The 15,631-nt window shown below is 47.6% G+C and overlaps 1 protein-coding gene across 1 annotated transcript in view; it reads left to right on the forward strand.

Annotated features, from left to right (window-relative positions):
• The first annotated feature begins 2,315 nt into the window (after window positions 1-2,315).
• Window positions 2,316-15,631, forward strand: part of LOC138566218 (dnaJ homolog subfamily C member 3-like) — a 406,060-nt gene continuing 392,744 nt past the window's right edge. Inside the window, exon 1 of the mRNA XM_069643277.1 lies at window positions 2,316-2,490. Within this exon, the coding sequence (XP_069499378.1) occupies window positions 2,409-2,490 (82 nt within the window). The 5' untranslated portion in view covers window positions 2,316-2,408. The remainder of the gene's footprint in view (window positions 2,491-15,631) is intronic.

Consider the following 15,631-nt stretch of genomic DNA (forward strand, 5'->3'; position numbering starts at 1 on the left):
ACTCTTCCTCACCCCAGTATGGATGACCCATCTCTCCCTGGAAAGGGGGGCGAGGGGAAGGGCCCCATGACTTTGCTTGTGTAGGGAACTGAGGTATAATGGGTAGGGGGGGAGTTATAATGGGAAAAGGACCAAGGCTGGATAGCTGTCGGTGAGGGCTGCACACCCCAGAGATTACTAAGTGGTTAGAACTTTGTATAGTCTGTTGGTTCTGGTTAGCATCTAAATATATTCAAAATACTCAAATACTCAAATGCAAACATGTTGTGTGATCATTTTAATGTGTTTGATTCGTTTGCAGATGCCACTTGGCCAATGCATTTCAGACCCTTATGGTCCTTCATCAGGGCAGAACCCTTTAATATTAGTCCAATCAATAGAATCAAAGATCACACAAAAGACCAAATAAACCAAATAAACCAATCATGTGTCAACAAAAGTTTGCATAAGTCACAATGTCAGGTTAGAGGTTAACCCCATATACATTTGAACCATCACTCCGTTATTCATGGTAATGTAAAAGGAGCAGAGTAGGTCATTGGTCAAGTATTAAAGTGAAACATTGTACAAAGAAGTCATGGTTACCTTGCAGTAAGTTATGATATATTCAACCCCTGTAAATAAAAAGGATCTCACACAGGTTGCTGTATCTTCACATGTGGTTTTTATTGTCCAAGATGTGGACATATAGTAAAAGGAAGGTGGTCAGCCGACACGTGTTTCAACCCTGAAGGGTCTTTATCAAGGCAAAAGTAGTATATCTGGTGTATTTTATCCCATGTTGTTCTAGCTGCCGGTTGGCAATTGTCCTTATCAATCTTGCAGAATCCCTAAGGCTGTTGCCATTTCAGTGTGTGTCACTCTTCTATAAGTGAAACCCATCAATCATAAACTGTCATAAATTCACTCATTTGAACGTGAAAAACATAATAATAGTGATAATGTAAAAAACATAATCAGGCCACAGACAAAACAACAACAAACAAAGAACATATAGAGAAGAAATATATATTTAGACATCAACAGTATGAAGTATAGTAAAGGTTTCTCATTGGTGACAAAACCGATGACAATTATTTGCACATCTTCCATGGATCAATGCTAAATGCTATGCTTGGTGATGTGAATTTGTGCCCCTTTAAGGAAAAACGAGTCCCTGCTAAGGGCTTGTGCAGATGTCACATATCTGTGACCTAGTGACCAATGTAATAAAAGGGATGAGCGGTTTCCCGCTCATCAGTCACCGCACCAGACTCCTGCTGACTGTGGATTCTGCAGCACTGCGCCAGCGCGGCATTCAAAGCAGAGAGCCGGGCCGGCAGAGCCCTTCACCATGGCAGTGCCACTGCAAGGCAACGCTGCCCCCCTGTAGGCAGTAGAGCCCCTGAATGGAAATTCTGCATCTGTGTCCCAGAGCCCCTGCATGGCAACTCTGGCTTTGTGTGTGGGATGGCCTGGGTGCTCCAGGTCATGATCTAACTGTGTGATCACGGTCCAAGAGGGTGATCCCTGCAACGGTGTGTGTCGGCTGGGTACTCCCAGCAACTGTGTGTCTGGACCTGGTGCCTTCGAGTCCAGACATAACCATAGCTCCCAAACTTTTGTGTCACCAAGTCTGGTGAAAACACCCAATTTTCTTTATGGCGAGTGAGGGTTCTTGGCAGGTGATTCAGCTGCTTGCAAGGCGGGTGACACCTGACAAAAGCGGGTGAGTTGAGAGCTATGCATAACAAATGAGACTGTGCATGCTCAATGGGTGGGTTATGCAATTACAATGATCTGATCTCAAGTGAACTCTGTGGTCCAAATGTGGCAAATCTCGCATGCACAGAGGAAGTTATAGGTACGGAGCCAGTGAAGAAAAGGCTTGGAAGAATGGTTTCTGGGAGGGCAGAGCATCTCAAAGAAACTTAAAGACCTGACTTTTCAACTTTTTTCCTCCGAAGACTCATCACTCCTACCAATGCATTTTGCCCACCCCATCCCCCTTCTTCTTTTTCCCCTCAAAGTAACTAACGCCTAGATATACCAGGGTTTGTGTGCTGTAATAAATGCAAAAATAAATAAATAAATGTAAAAGCACTGGGACTAGGAAGAGTAGGACTAGGGGTAATAAAGATTACCTGTAAGTTATTAGGACATTTCGTTGTAGCGTTTTAAGTAAAGAGCCCCAAGGCGCACGCGCCGAAATTCAATCGGCCTATGGGCACCCAAGGACTGGTAGGGCTCATCCTTCCTCCAGGCCGACTTTCGGACCAATCAGTGATTCCCACGCGACTTGAAACCGGAAGTGGAGCGAGGGGGCTGGCTAGAGGGACACGCCCTCGCTGTCAGACTCCCTGAGCGAGTGGTGTGACTGCGCATGCGCATGCGCTGCCTGTCCCGGTCTGACAGGGAGAAGATCCCGAATGGAGGGTGAGCGGCGGAGGCTGAGCGGGATTCTGTCCTCCGTGTCCCTGCTCTGCGTCCTGCTGGACTTGCAGCTGGACGGTAAGTGGAAGGGGCGTGTCCTCATCCCCTAGAGGGCGTGCCCTCGGTACACTGGGCGGGCTAAGCGTGCCCATAATGGAACATGAGAAGGGGTACGGTTTCCAGTACACAGGAAAGGAGGGGGGGCATTGCTGGAGGCAGTGACTGGACGTTACACTGCCCATTATACAGTGTGAGTAGACTTGGTGGGTCACACTCTCTATAATGTGAAGGGCTGGAGGAGTAGTGACCATTATATGGGATTTAAGTGGCTGTAATTTAGAGTATCCATAATACTGGAGGGACAGAGGGCACTTTGTGAGAGGCTGGAGGAGTAGATTATAAACTAGATATGAGAGGAGCTGGTGTGGTAGAGTGTCCATCACACAGGATGAGAGGGTCTGCAGTCGTAGAGTGTCGATGATAGATGGTGTGAGGAGTTGGAGAGATAATGGCTGTTATATAGGATTTAAGAGACTGAAGTGGTAGAGTAGGCGTAATACTGGATGAGAGTGCAGTGGTAGATTGCCAATGATGCTGGATGAGAGGGACTGGAGAGGGTAGAGTGACCATGATGCTGGATAAGGTGTGATGTAGGGGTAGAGTGCCCATGATACTGAATATGGGGTACTGGAGGGGCAGAGGACCATGATACTGGATGGGGGGGTGCTGGAGGAGTAGAGTGCCCATGATACTGGATGAGAGGGTCTGGGTGGGTAGAGTGCTATTGATTCTGAATGAGAGGGTCTGGAGTGGTAGAGTGTCAATGATAGATGGTGTGAGGAGTTGGAGAGATAATGACTGTTATATAGGATTTAAGAGACTGCAGTGGTAGAATAGGCGTAATACTGGATGAGAGTGCAGTGGTAGATTGCCAATGATGCTGGAAGAGAGGGACTGGAGGGGGTAGAGTGACCATGATGCTGGATAAGGGGTGATGTAGGGGTAGAGTGCCCATGATACTGAATATGGGGTACTGGAGGGGCAGAGGACCATGATACTGGATGGGGGGGTGCTGGAGGAGTAGAGTGCCCATGATACTGGATGAGAGGGTCTGGGTGGGTAGAGTGCTCTTGATTCTGAATGAGAGGGTCTGGAGTGGTAGAGTGTCAATGATAGATGGTGTGAGGAGTTGGAGAGATAATGACTGTTATATAGGATTTAAGAGACTGCAGTGGTAGAGTAGGCGTAATACTGGATGAGAGTGCAGTGGTTGGAGGAGTAGATTTCACATGATGCTGGATGAGAGGGGCTGGAGGGGTAGAGTGCCCATGATACTGAATAAGGGGTGCTGTAGCGGTAGAGTGCCCATGATACTTATTATGTATTAATACTGTTGCTACTGATAATTGATACTGTTATGCATTATGTCTGTAACCTAAGTGATGCGCCCGGATGCCCTTGGGTCTGGTGCGCTATATAAATAATACAAATACTTAAAATAGGGTACTGGAGGGGTAGATGACCATGATGCTGGATGAGAGGAGCTGGAGGGGGTAGAGTGACCATGATACTGGATGACTGTGGCTGGAGGGGTAGAGTACCCATGATACTGGAGGGGTAGAGTGCCCTTGATACTGAATATGGGGTACTGGCGGGGTAGAGGACCATGATACTGGATGAGGGGTGCTGGAGGTGTAGAGTGCCCATGCTACTGGATGAGATGGTCTGGTTGGGTAGAGTGCCCATGCTACTGGATGAGAGGGTCTGGGTGGGTAGAGTGCCCTTGACACTGAATAAGAGAGGCTGGAGGGGTAGAGGGCCCATGACACCGGATGAGGGGCGCTAGAGGGGTAGAGTGCCCATGATACTGGATGAGGGGTACTGGAGGTGTAGATTGCCCACAATACTGGATGAGGGGTGCTGAAGGAGTAGAGTGCCCTTGATCCTGGATGAGGGGTGCTGTAGGGGTAGAGTGCCCATGATACTGGATGAGGGGTGCTGGAGATGTAGATTGCCCATGATACTGGATGAGGGGTCCTGAAGGAGTAGAGTGCCCTTGATCCTGGATGAGGGGTGCTGGAGGGGTAGAGTGTCCATGATACTGGATGAGAGGGGCTGGAGGGGTAGAGTGTCCATGATACCGGATGAGATAGTCTGGAGGGGAAAAGCGCCTATGATCCTGGATGATCCATGTAACATGTAGCGTATTAGTGATTCATGATGAGAGTGGCTGAAGTGGCAGGGCGTTCATAATATGTAAGCATAGTGTGTCCATAATAAAGCAGAAGGGAGGCACGAGAGGGAAATGTGTCCAAGTGGTGCGCTTAGTGGGGACTGAAGGGATAGTCTCCATTTAAAAAATAAAATAAAATAAAAATAAAAAAAATGAAAAAAGATGAGGCCGGCTTGGCGATTAGAATTGCCACAATAAATGATGAGAGGAACTGTAAGGGCATAAAGTGCATAGCGAGAGTGGGCTGGAAGGTTAGAATTCCAGGAATAAGTGAGCTTGATATAGTTTCCATAACACGGGATGAGGGGGAAGGACAGGGTAGGGTATATAATACATGATTACTGAGGGTAGGATGCAGATTACAGTTAAGTCATTGAAGAATGAAGTCTATTCTTCAGCCCAATACTCAGCCATAACGTGTACTCAAGGAGCTGATTGATCTGACCCCACCACCAACACAAGAAACTTGCAGATCAAGGGATGCTGGGTATCAGTTTTTTTGTTTAATACTTTATTTTTGCATTTAATAACATCAACAAAAACATGGAGTACGGTTCACCCCCCACCCCCTGTTTCCCCGAGAAGCACATGGATCCTGGCAGTACATAGGAATCACAGTCTTGAACATATGAGGCGTTGGTTGACATTCTCCGCTTTGTGGCAGTTTATCAATCTGCAACAGTCATCAAATAATGAATATAAGGGCCCCAGACATCTGGCGGATGCACGTGCAGTGGCAGAGGCCCAATAAACTCTATTTCCATATCATGACAGTATGCAGCATCTTGAAGCCACAATTGCGTGTTGGGTGGGCGTCCTCTCCCCCATGTCATGGCTATCCTCCTGCGTGACTGCACCAAGAGCAGTCCCGCAAGTCGTCTCACGGCGGGCTATAAGGAAGGGCTTTGTGCAACCTAGTAGTGCTACAAGAGGGCTTGCCTCCAGAGGTTCCCCAACTATCAGTGATATCTTGGGCAACACCTCCGACCAGAACTGACTGACTCTCTGGCACTCCCACGCCAGGTGTAGGAAGTCGGCCAGGGTGTAGCCGCATCTAATGCAGGCCTCCGGTATGGATTGAAAGTGTCTGTGCAGTCTGGCCGTGGTACGTCTGGTGTACATAATTGAAATGAATAAGTTTGTACCTGGAATTGAGGGAGACCTTCTGAGTCTGCATAAGTATGTAGGCCCAGTCCTCTTCGGCAATGACATCTCCCAGGGTCGTTTCCTGCCTTTTCTTGGGGTTTTCCATCCCTCCCAGCCCGTCCGCCATCAGGTCGTTATAAATTCGTGAGAGCAGCCGGCCCTACCCTTGCAGAAGAAGACTCATGACAGCAACAAGGGAATATTTACTAATGGGTACAGAAGTTTGGGTAGTATGATCATTTTGACAATGGATATGCGCCTAAGTATCGTAAGTGGCAGGTGTCGCCACCTAGCTATCTTTTCCCAAAGTAATTCTATGGCCTTCCCATAATTATCCCGAAACAGTTCTTTGCGGTTCTGTGATAGCATCACCCCTAGGTACCTTACCCCAGTAGATTCCCACTTAAGGTCAAATTCACCCCGATATTCTCTGGTTTCTGCCGTGAGGGGGAATACCACAGACTTGCTGTGGTTGATTTTAAGGTCAGAGAAGACCCCAAATCTAAGAACCTCCCCAATCACTGGATTCAAGTTGGTTTCTGGATCGCTAATAAAGAGGGCCACGTTGTCGGCATACAATGATATGATTAATTTGTGTGGTCTTAGGCTAAGTCCTCTCCCGATTTGTCGTTCCCTTAAACCTGCAGAAAGCGGTTCCATAGCTGGAGCGAACGGTATTGCAGACAAAGGGCAGCCTTGTCTGGTCCCCCTTTCCATAACAAATTGGGCTTACCTTTCTCTCCTGTTGGGCATAATCCTGTGCAGTGCCCTTAGGGACCACTACACACAATTAAGACTACAGGTGGCAATACAAGTTTTACCTTTGGTACAAGCCTGTACTACTATGTTAAAGTGGTAGCAGTAGCAGAGCAGCCAGGCTTATCTAAAGAGTTTATGAGCAGTAGCAGAGATTACACAAAGGGACCACAATTACGGTGACTCAAGCAAACACTGACTCAAGGTTTTAGGTAAAAAATATAAGTACATTTATTTTTTAAACCATTTGTTATAAACACAACACTTCTATTAAATTCAAAACCACAGGTAAAATACACTACAACTAACCAATTCACTTTGTACTGTATAAATCAAGGTGAGTACCCTGTGTTTAAACGGACCGGTGTTATGAAACAAGACACGTTACCGTGAACACGATTGCGATCACTTTTTGACAGTTCGGTCTACTAAAAAACGCATATCCGCGGCAAGAAATGCTACCGGGGCAAAAACACACTTAGCACCTGAGATACCCAGAGGGAGTTGGGGGCAAAAATCATAGGCAATATATTAGTTAAGCAGACGGAATCGAAGAACACTCATAGACAGTAATTCAAGAGTCAAAGGGCCGGAGCCAAAGTCAAGTGACACCGGGTGCCTGTTGTCGAGGATCACAGTCGGACACTTCACGATTCAACGTAGCTAAGAATACTTTGATATTGTCGAAGTTATAAGAAGGAGGGAAAAGTAAAGACAAGCCTTAAGGAAGAGAAATAGGGATTCACCCAAATTCCTCAAGCAGGACACAGTACCTTTTTCAAAGAATGAAGCTGATGCCACGGCAGTTGTTCTTGGTAGTTTCCTACAGACCCACGATTCCTGGAGCTTCGGCACGAAGAAGGACAATGAGGGGGTCTGCACCACACAGGGATGAGGCCGGCAGCAGCGACAATGAATAAAAGGTGCGCTCCTTTGAAAACAGGAGAGGCTCTTCAGGTAGCTATCCGGACCACTACATCAGTGTGCAGCGATTTCGACCACGAAGGGATTCCTCTGACTGAAGAAGACGAGCTGGTTATCCCCACCAGGCTCAAGGGAAGAAGGCTCCGGACTGGATCTTCTCTTAGTCGTTGAAGGGTAGATAGCTCAGGACTGCAGCAGTGCTTCACTGGTACGGGATAGTTGCAGCAGTCGACCTCTCCTCCGCTTCTCTTCAGTTCCTTGTAGTTCCAGTGCCGACTCTCTGACTTCCAGCCCAAGAAACCTGCCTTTTATGCGAAAATCCTCCATTCACACAGTCTGGCTGTCAATCACACAGCAGGGGGGTTGTCCAGCCCGGACAACCACCTCGGCCAATCATGAAAAAGTGCGACTTGGGTTTTCTAGGATACCCTGTGCAGGGGGTGACTACACCCCTCCCTCACATTCAGCCCATCTAGACACACAGGCGCCTAGAAGATGGCTTCTTGGCAGAAGCCCGCCAAAAGACAGTGAACAAAGAAGGCAAACCTGGTTTGCTGCGCAAAGTAAAACACAAGAAGGAGTTTAACAAAAAGAAATGGCGAATAAACCGCACCGAGCCAAAAGAAAAAGTATTTGGTCAAGCGGGTTTAAGTTCGAGGCTAATACAATACTACCACGTTTATATAAGATAACCGCGGTAGAAAAGTTTAGGGTAGATGCCACTGCCACCAGCCAATTCTAAATGTTAAAAGAGCGAAAGAATGCTCTAGGAGGTACAGATAAAAAGGGCTAACGGTTAACCCTTCTAGTACTCCACGTAAGATGGGGGGTGTACTGGATCTGTGGTTAATTTGACTAAGTAAAGTTAATGGCAACTTTACTCTTTTCTTGGGGACAGTAGTCATCCTCAGAAATGGAGTCGGTGGGAAGTCTGAACGACATCCCTGTGTCACTGACCTGAAGGTGCTGTGTAACACACAAAAGAAGGGGGCTACTGAAGTGGTGTACTCCAGAAGCCACCATCATAAAAACAGGTAAAAGACACATACCAAAACATGGGTAAGAGTGGGGGAAAAGCTCACACTCTTACCAAGTGGAAAGAAATAACTCCAGAGATCCAGCAAAGCTGCTGAGGGATTTACTAGGCAAGGAAAATTAGCCATGAAATGAGAACTCTCCCTAACATCTCCCCATTATCATTTTCGCTGAAGGGTTCTTGTAGAGGAGAGAGACCAGAGTGATGAAGTGGGCCCCAAGACCTAGTTTTTGTAGAACTGCAAAGAGATTTGGCCATTTAACAGGGTCGAATACCTTTTCAGCATCTAAAAGTACCGCGACTGCCTGGGATGAGGGGGCCAGAGCCTTTATTATACCGAAGAAACGTTGGAGGCCGAACAAAGTGGTACATCCTGGTATGGAGCCAGCCTGATCAGCCAGTACCAACCCGGGCATAAAGGGAAGCAGGCTGCTGGCTAAGATTTTGGCAAAAATCTTATCTATATTTATTAGAGAGATTGGCCTATGCAAGGCTCAATCCTCGGGTGGATTTCTGGGTTTATGTAGCAATATCACGCTGGCTTCACACATCATGGGGGGCAATGTTCGTTTTTCGCTCGCCTCTTTGTACACACCAAGGAGGAGTAGCGCCAGGATAGGGGCAACCGCCTTATACAATTCCCCAGCTAACCCGTCGGGACCTGGTGATTTAGACCCAGGTAGATCCCTAATTGCTGATAGTATTTCATCGAGGGTAAGTGGTTTATTAAGAGATTCCCGTAAGTCCCCTTCCACCCAGTATAATTCAGTTTTTTCGAAGTATCCGTGCAGGACTGATGGGTCACTCGGCGTTTGGATCTGTACAGCTCCTGGTAGAAGGCTCAGAATACTTCTGCGATATTCTCTTTGGAGTGAACCAGTTCCCCCACCCCCACGTGGGTCTAGTATACGTTCTATAAAGGGCGGTCGTCCATCAGCGTCAAGTAGCGGTGCCAGGAGCGGTCCTGTTTTCTGACCTTCGCCATGCTGTCAGACTTGATGCACCCGGGCTAGAAACCGGATTTCTAGATCAGCGTTCCTCCTAAATATAACTAGTTCATGCTGGGTATCCATAAAGAAAACAATAACAGATTTTCCACAGGCTGCATTAAAAAAGACTTTAGGCCTCCTGCACCACCTAGGAAAAAGCTGGTGGTGCAGCCCGTTGTTCAGAGGTGTGTAGTGATGAATGGAGCAACCTACGAGCCAAGCAGGGAGCTTGGGAGAATCCTGATGTGGCTGTCCCCAGTCATGTAAGGGATCATAAGGCACAGGTGCTTTGAGGCAAGCCTTCCAGGCTGCGCAGGCCAAATATAATTCAACGTAGTTGCCATGCAGGCCTCTGGACGTGGGAACCTGGAGAAGAAGCAAGAAATGTGAGTCTCCCCGAGACAACGATAACGGGAGTTGACCTTTTGATGTATGAAGTGAATCTGGACATGAGCACCTGTTAACCGAGTTCTGAGATTCTTTGCTACATTCCAGTGGGGATCCACTAGGTTCCTAGATTTCCTGGAGATCTTATCCAACAAACGAACGTCCGTAAAACGTATTTGCCCAAGACAAGACCAGCAGATACAGCCCAGAAGCAGACATTTCTGGAATGGAGCCCATGAGGCTCTGCTCTGATCAGCAGAACACGGCCATGCTTGCAGGAGGGTACCTATGTGGGTGGCTTATCACTGGCTGGATGGTGGTCAAGAGAACCTGCTAGCTGGACCAGATGTTTGAGAGGTCGAGAGGGCCTACAACCTGTGGGCTGGTGTACAGGCCGCTCATTTCTAGCCAGCACACAGTTTCCTCCCTGCAGTCTGTCACCCTGGCAGAAGTGATGCAGAACCTAGTTCCAAATACACTCCTCTTTGGTGGCCTGGTCCAGGGTCTACCGCTTTTTTCCCTTACTTTTCTCCTTGCTCCTGAGGAGTGTCATGATGCGCTCCTCGCTGAAGACCAATTCAGACGGATCACTCACAACCTATAGCGTATTCCTTTCTACCGGCTGAATGCCAGATCTGGAACACTAGTGTTGGCACAGTGTACCGTCTTTAAAACAATGCACCACCGCTGCCCCTCTGGCTCCCTTGGGACACTGGCATTGTGTTGCGCTCCATGTCCCGGGGGTGGGGTGGAGGGGCTTCCACCGCAGTCTGGGCTAAGCAGGGACTGCCAGAGATGTGGTGATGATGATGATGATGATGTGGATGATGGTTCAAGTTCTGATGTTTTTGGAAAAGTAGAGTTTGGCCATGCTTCCCACTTGGAGACACTATGCAGAATGATTGGAAACGAAACGTGAAGATCTGGTGTAAGTGCGTCACACACATACACTGATGCTGGGGGCTATAGAGGCAAAACAATGTACCATCCAAAGCAGGGATCTTGGTAGTTGGTGGAATTACAGGGGGTAGATGGTGTGGGTGGAATCCATAAGTACAAAGAAAAGGACTCACCTGAATCGAAGTGTGCAAAGTGTTGTTATAAGCAAACTCTGCTTGCGAGAGGAATTGAAACCATTCCTTTTGTTGATGACTACAGAAACATCTTAAATATTGCTCTAGGCTGGCGTTGAGTCTTTCCGTCTGGCCATTACTTTCTGGATGGTAACCAGAGGAAAGAGCTCTTTGTATGCTCAAAATACGGCAGAGGGTAACCCAGAGTCGGGAGGTGAATTGAGATCCTCGATCCGACACTATAGTCCTGGGCAATCCATGTAAACGGACAATGTCTCGAAGGAAGGCAACTGCCGTATCAGGGGCTGTTGGAACTTGTTTGAATGCAGTGAAGTGTGCCAATTTACTGTAGGAATCCACTGTCGCCATGATTACAGTCATATCATAGGACTGGGGGAGATCCACAATAAAGTCCATGGATATGTGTTCCCAAGGCCGTTCCGGAAGAGAAGGTTGTTGCAACAATCCGAATGGTTTGCCCGTCTGGTATTTACTGGAGGCACAAACCGCACAAGTCGACACATATTGGTATACATCTTCTCTAAGCCTTGGCCACCAAAAGTTCCTCTTCAGTAGTTCACAAGTCTTTCTAATTCCTGGATGGCCAGTCAAAGGAGTGTCATGGCACCAGGAAAGAACCTTGCTTTGAAGCTTCTTGGTAGGGATGAATAATGCCTTCTCATGCTAGAACAACCCATCGTCTCCTTGCACCACAGTTGAAGGAAGCTCAGTGCAGGTTTGATAATTAGGTATCAATTCTTCTAGAAAGGAGGTGGTGGAAGCCAGAATCTTAATTCCAGGTAACATGAAGTCTTGTCCTTGACAGTACTCCGATCCTTCTCCGAGACTTCGTGATAATGCATCTGCTCTCTTGTTTTCTGTCCCAGGAATGTAAGTAATTACAAAATCATATTGCAAAAAGAAGGCGGCCCATCGGGCATGTCTTGCGTTGGAGCATTCCATCTGCTGTAGGACCCTAAGATTGCGATGATCCGTGCGGATAATAAAGCAGTGAGTGGCACCTTGTAAGAGATGACGCCATTCTTGGCAAGCCAATTTGATGGCCAATAACTCTCGTTCTAAGATAGAGTAGTTCCTTTCACTACTGGTCAGAGTCTTGGAAAAATAGGCTACGGGATGTTCATAGCCATCGTCCGAACATTGTAATAAAATTGCTCCTACCGCTCCTACAGAAGCGTCAGTTTCTAGGATGAACTGTCTTGACTGATCTGGTTGAGCTAAAATGGGTGCGGTGGAGAACTTCTTTTTGAGAAAAAGGAAAGCCTCTCGGGGTTCCTTGACGAAGGCGAACTTAACTCCCTTCTTAAGCAATGAGGTTAGTGGGAGTACCCTCCTAGAAAAGTTGGGAATAAACCTCCTGTAAAAGTTGGCTAATCCGAGGAAGCTCTGTAGTTCTTTAATGTTAGTTGGTTCCTTATTGGGATCCATCTTGATGCCTTCATGTGATAGGATGAATCCTAGATAGGACACTGAGGTTACTTCGAATTGGCATTTTTCAGGTTTGACCAACAGTTGATGGAACTGTAGTCGGTGCAAAACCTCCTTGACTTGCTGCCGGTGATCGGCTAATTCTTCAGAATAAATCAGGATGTCGTCTAGATAGACTACGACTGACAAGAATAACTTGTCTGCAAACACCTTGTCCATATATCTTTGAAAAACTGCTGGAGCGTTCACAAGGCCAAACGGTATTACCTTGTATTCATACAACCCAAAAGGGGTCCGGAATGCCGCCTTCCATTCATCTCCATGTCTTATTCTCAGGAGGTGATAGGCACCCCTTAAATCGAGTTTGGTGAAATACCTTGCACCCTGCACCGCCTCCAGGATGTCACTGATAAGGGGCATAGGGTATCTGTCTCGGATGGTTATCTTGTTGAGACCTCTGTAGTCTATGCATGGACGTAGCTCAGTGGTGTCCTTCTTTGGTATAAAGAATAAAGAGGCCCCACAAGATGATCTTGATTCTTGGATTAATCCATTTTGGAGATGGGCATCGAGATAGATTCTGAGAGCTCCTCGTTCGGGAAGAGACAAGGGGTACATTCGACCAAAGGGCACTGTAGAGTCGGGTAACCTGTCAATACAACAGTCTTCGGCCCTGTGTGGAGGTAGGCTTTTAGGAATGGTATCCAGGAACACCTCAGAATATTCCTGATACTGAGTTGGGACCTTTGACACGATTAATGGCCCGATGACCCTAGTCTCTTCTTTGGCTACTTCCTTGATGGCAAAAGGGTCCATACAATTTGTCTTACAGAACTGGGAGTCAAAGCTGACCCTATTTGCGGTCCAATCTATATGAGGATTATGCTTCCTTAACCAGGGAATGCCTAATACCAACAGAAAATGAGCCGCTCGGCTCTGGTCACAAACCAGAACCTCTTGGTGGTGGTCCAGTGCCATTCGCAGGGGAATTGTCTCACTTACAATAGGTCCTGAGGACAAAGGTGTCCCATCTACACCTTCTACGGGAATGGCCCTTGACTTCGGTTTCGTGGGAACAAGGTTTTCCTTAGCCCAGTGTAGGTCCATAAAGTTTCCTGCGGCACCGCAGTCCAACATCGCCAACACTTCGACCTGTTTAGCATCCGATATCCATAGTGAGACCTTGAACACCATCAGACTATTTGCTTCTGCGTCCCCTATTGTTCCTGCATGGTAGCAAGGGTATTTGGCAAATCCCCCGAAACTTCCCTTGCCACAGTTCGGGGGTTGTAGTTTTCCTTCCGCCTGGGAGGAACTTCTGGACAATTCCGTAACAAATGTTTCGAAAATCCGCAATACATGCATAAACCTGCCTCCTTAGGGCGTCTTCTCTCTTCCGGAGTAAGAGGACCACGAGTAGCCCCAATCTGCATGGGTTCCTCTGTTAAGGGAGGCGTTTTCTGAACCGGAGTTTGGGTGGGTAAACCAGTCACCTGCTGGTTTCCGCGAGACCGTCTTCTTTCCTGACGACGTTCATGTAATCGGAATTCTATCTGGAGGACTAAGGTCATCAAGTCTCGAAAAGAAGAAGGACGAGCTACTCGAGCTAGCTCTTCTTTAATTTCGTCTTGAAGACCTCGTCGAAAGATCGTTTGCTGTGCTGAGTCCGGCCAATCCGCCTTGGCCGCAAGCCTCAGGAATCTGGAAATGTATGTTTGGACGTCTGTGTTTCCCTGGCGGACGTCCAAGGATAGCTTCCAAAGAAGAGTACAAAACTTCAGGTCGGTCAAACATGTCCTTAAATGCAGCTATAAATTGGTCAAAGTTATTCAATGCAGGATCTTCGTTTGAGACTAACGGTGTAGCCCAAGACAAGGCGTTTCCGTGAAGATTGGCTATGATGAATCTGACTCTGGATCGATCAGTTCCATAGGCATGAGGTCTGAAGGTGAAGTATACCTTACAGGCGTCCAAAAATTCCTTAAGTCCTCCCGGATGGCCATCATATTTGCCAAAAGAGAGCGGCATAGTAGGTAAATCCCCATGATCATCTCGGTGCAGTACGACCTGCTGTCGAAGGGCGATATTCTCTGTTCTCAAAGACTGGACTTCCGCAGTGAGATTCTGTATGGCTGCGACCAGCTCTTGGTACTGCTCCAAGGACGCCATGGGTAATGTTAGGCGTTGTATTCTGTCAAACTCCGGTTCCACCTCCCCTATCTCCTCACCTGATTCTTCAGAGGATAGATCCTTGAGAGGATTTTTCTTCTTTGGAAGCTTCTTCTTCTTGTTGCTAGATGACTTGTCCTTATAAATCCGGACCTTCTTTTCGCAGAGATAAGGTCTATCCCCTCCAGGGGCCACCGTGACAGTAGTGGTAACCTGTCTCGGGTGCCTCCAGTGGGGCCAGCCTCACTTTCAGGGAAAAAGCCAAAGCAGAAAAAACCCTGTAGATCTTGATGGTAGGAGATGAGGTGGACAGTCCTTGATAACCCAGGCCGTTGGAAGAAATAATCTCTCCTAGCAGAAACCGCTGTGGGCAGACGCTGAAGGTGGATAGCGAAGGCTGACTGGAAGTAACACATGTCCGCGACCAATTTCCCAGATAGAGCTCGGAATAAGACTTGCAGGTAGAACCTTTCAATAGCAACAAGGAAATCGTAAGTAAGTAGCAGGATAATAGACGAAAAAGAGGAAAGGAAAGGAGAATGAATGGCCTAAGAAGGAAACCCGAAATGCATACCCAGTGAAAGGAATAGATGGCAAGATACCGCCGAGTAGAAAATAAATCGGATACAGAAAGAGAGTGCCGCTTTCCGAGCGGAGCCGAACAAAAGTTGGAAGTACCGGAAGGCAAAATGTAAGTAGCAAACAGTGCAAAACAGTGCCGCGCACAGAGACGGCTGCAGGCGAGAAGCCGAGCAGGAAGGTAGGAGGAGCCTCGTACCCAGGTAAGCAAGACAGCAAGGCACCGAAGCGGTGAAACCGCGGAGTACACGCCGCGAACCCAAAGACTAGATGGTAGGGTTGTAGCGCGGCAGAATACGAAAGAAGGAAATGCAGCGAGAAACAGGTTGTACAAGATTAGGATAAAGTTGGAAACTAAGGCGGCTAAGTAAGCCCAATGGAAGGTAAAACTAGAGAGTAACGGAGCGTTAGCGTGCGAGAAGCAAACACAGATACAACGCACCACACAAGGGGGCGGAGTCAGAACCTATAGAGTCCG

This window comes from Ambystoma mexicanum, chromosome 1p (assembly GCF_040938575.1).
Source record: "Ambystoma mexicanum isolate Mex_15411 chromosome 1p, UKY_AmexF1_1, whole genome shotgun sequence".
Classification (NCBI taxonomy): domain Eukaryota; kingdom Metazoa; phylum Chordata; class Amphibia; order Caudata; family Ambystomatidae; genus Ambystoma; species Ambystoma mexicanum.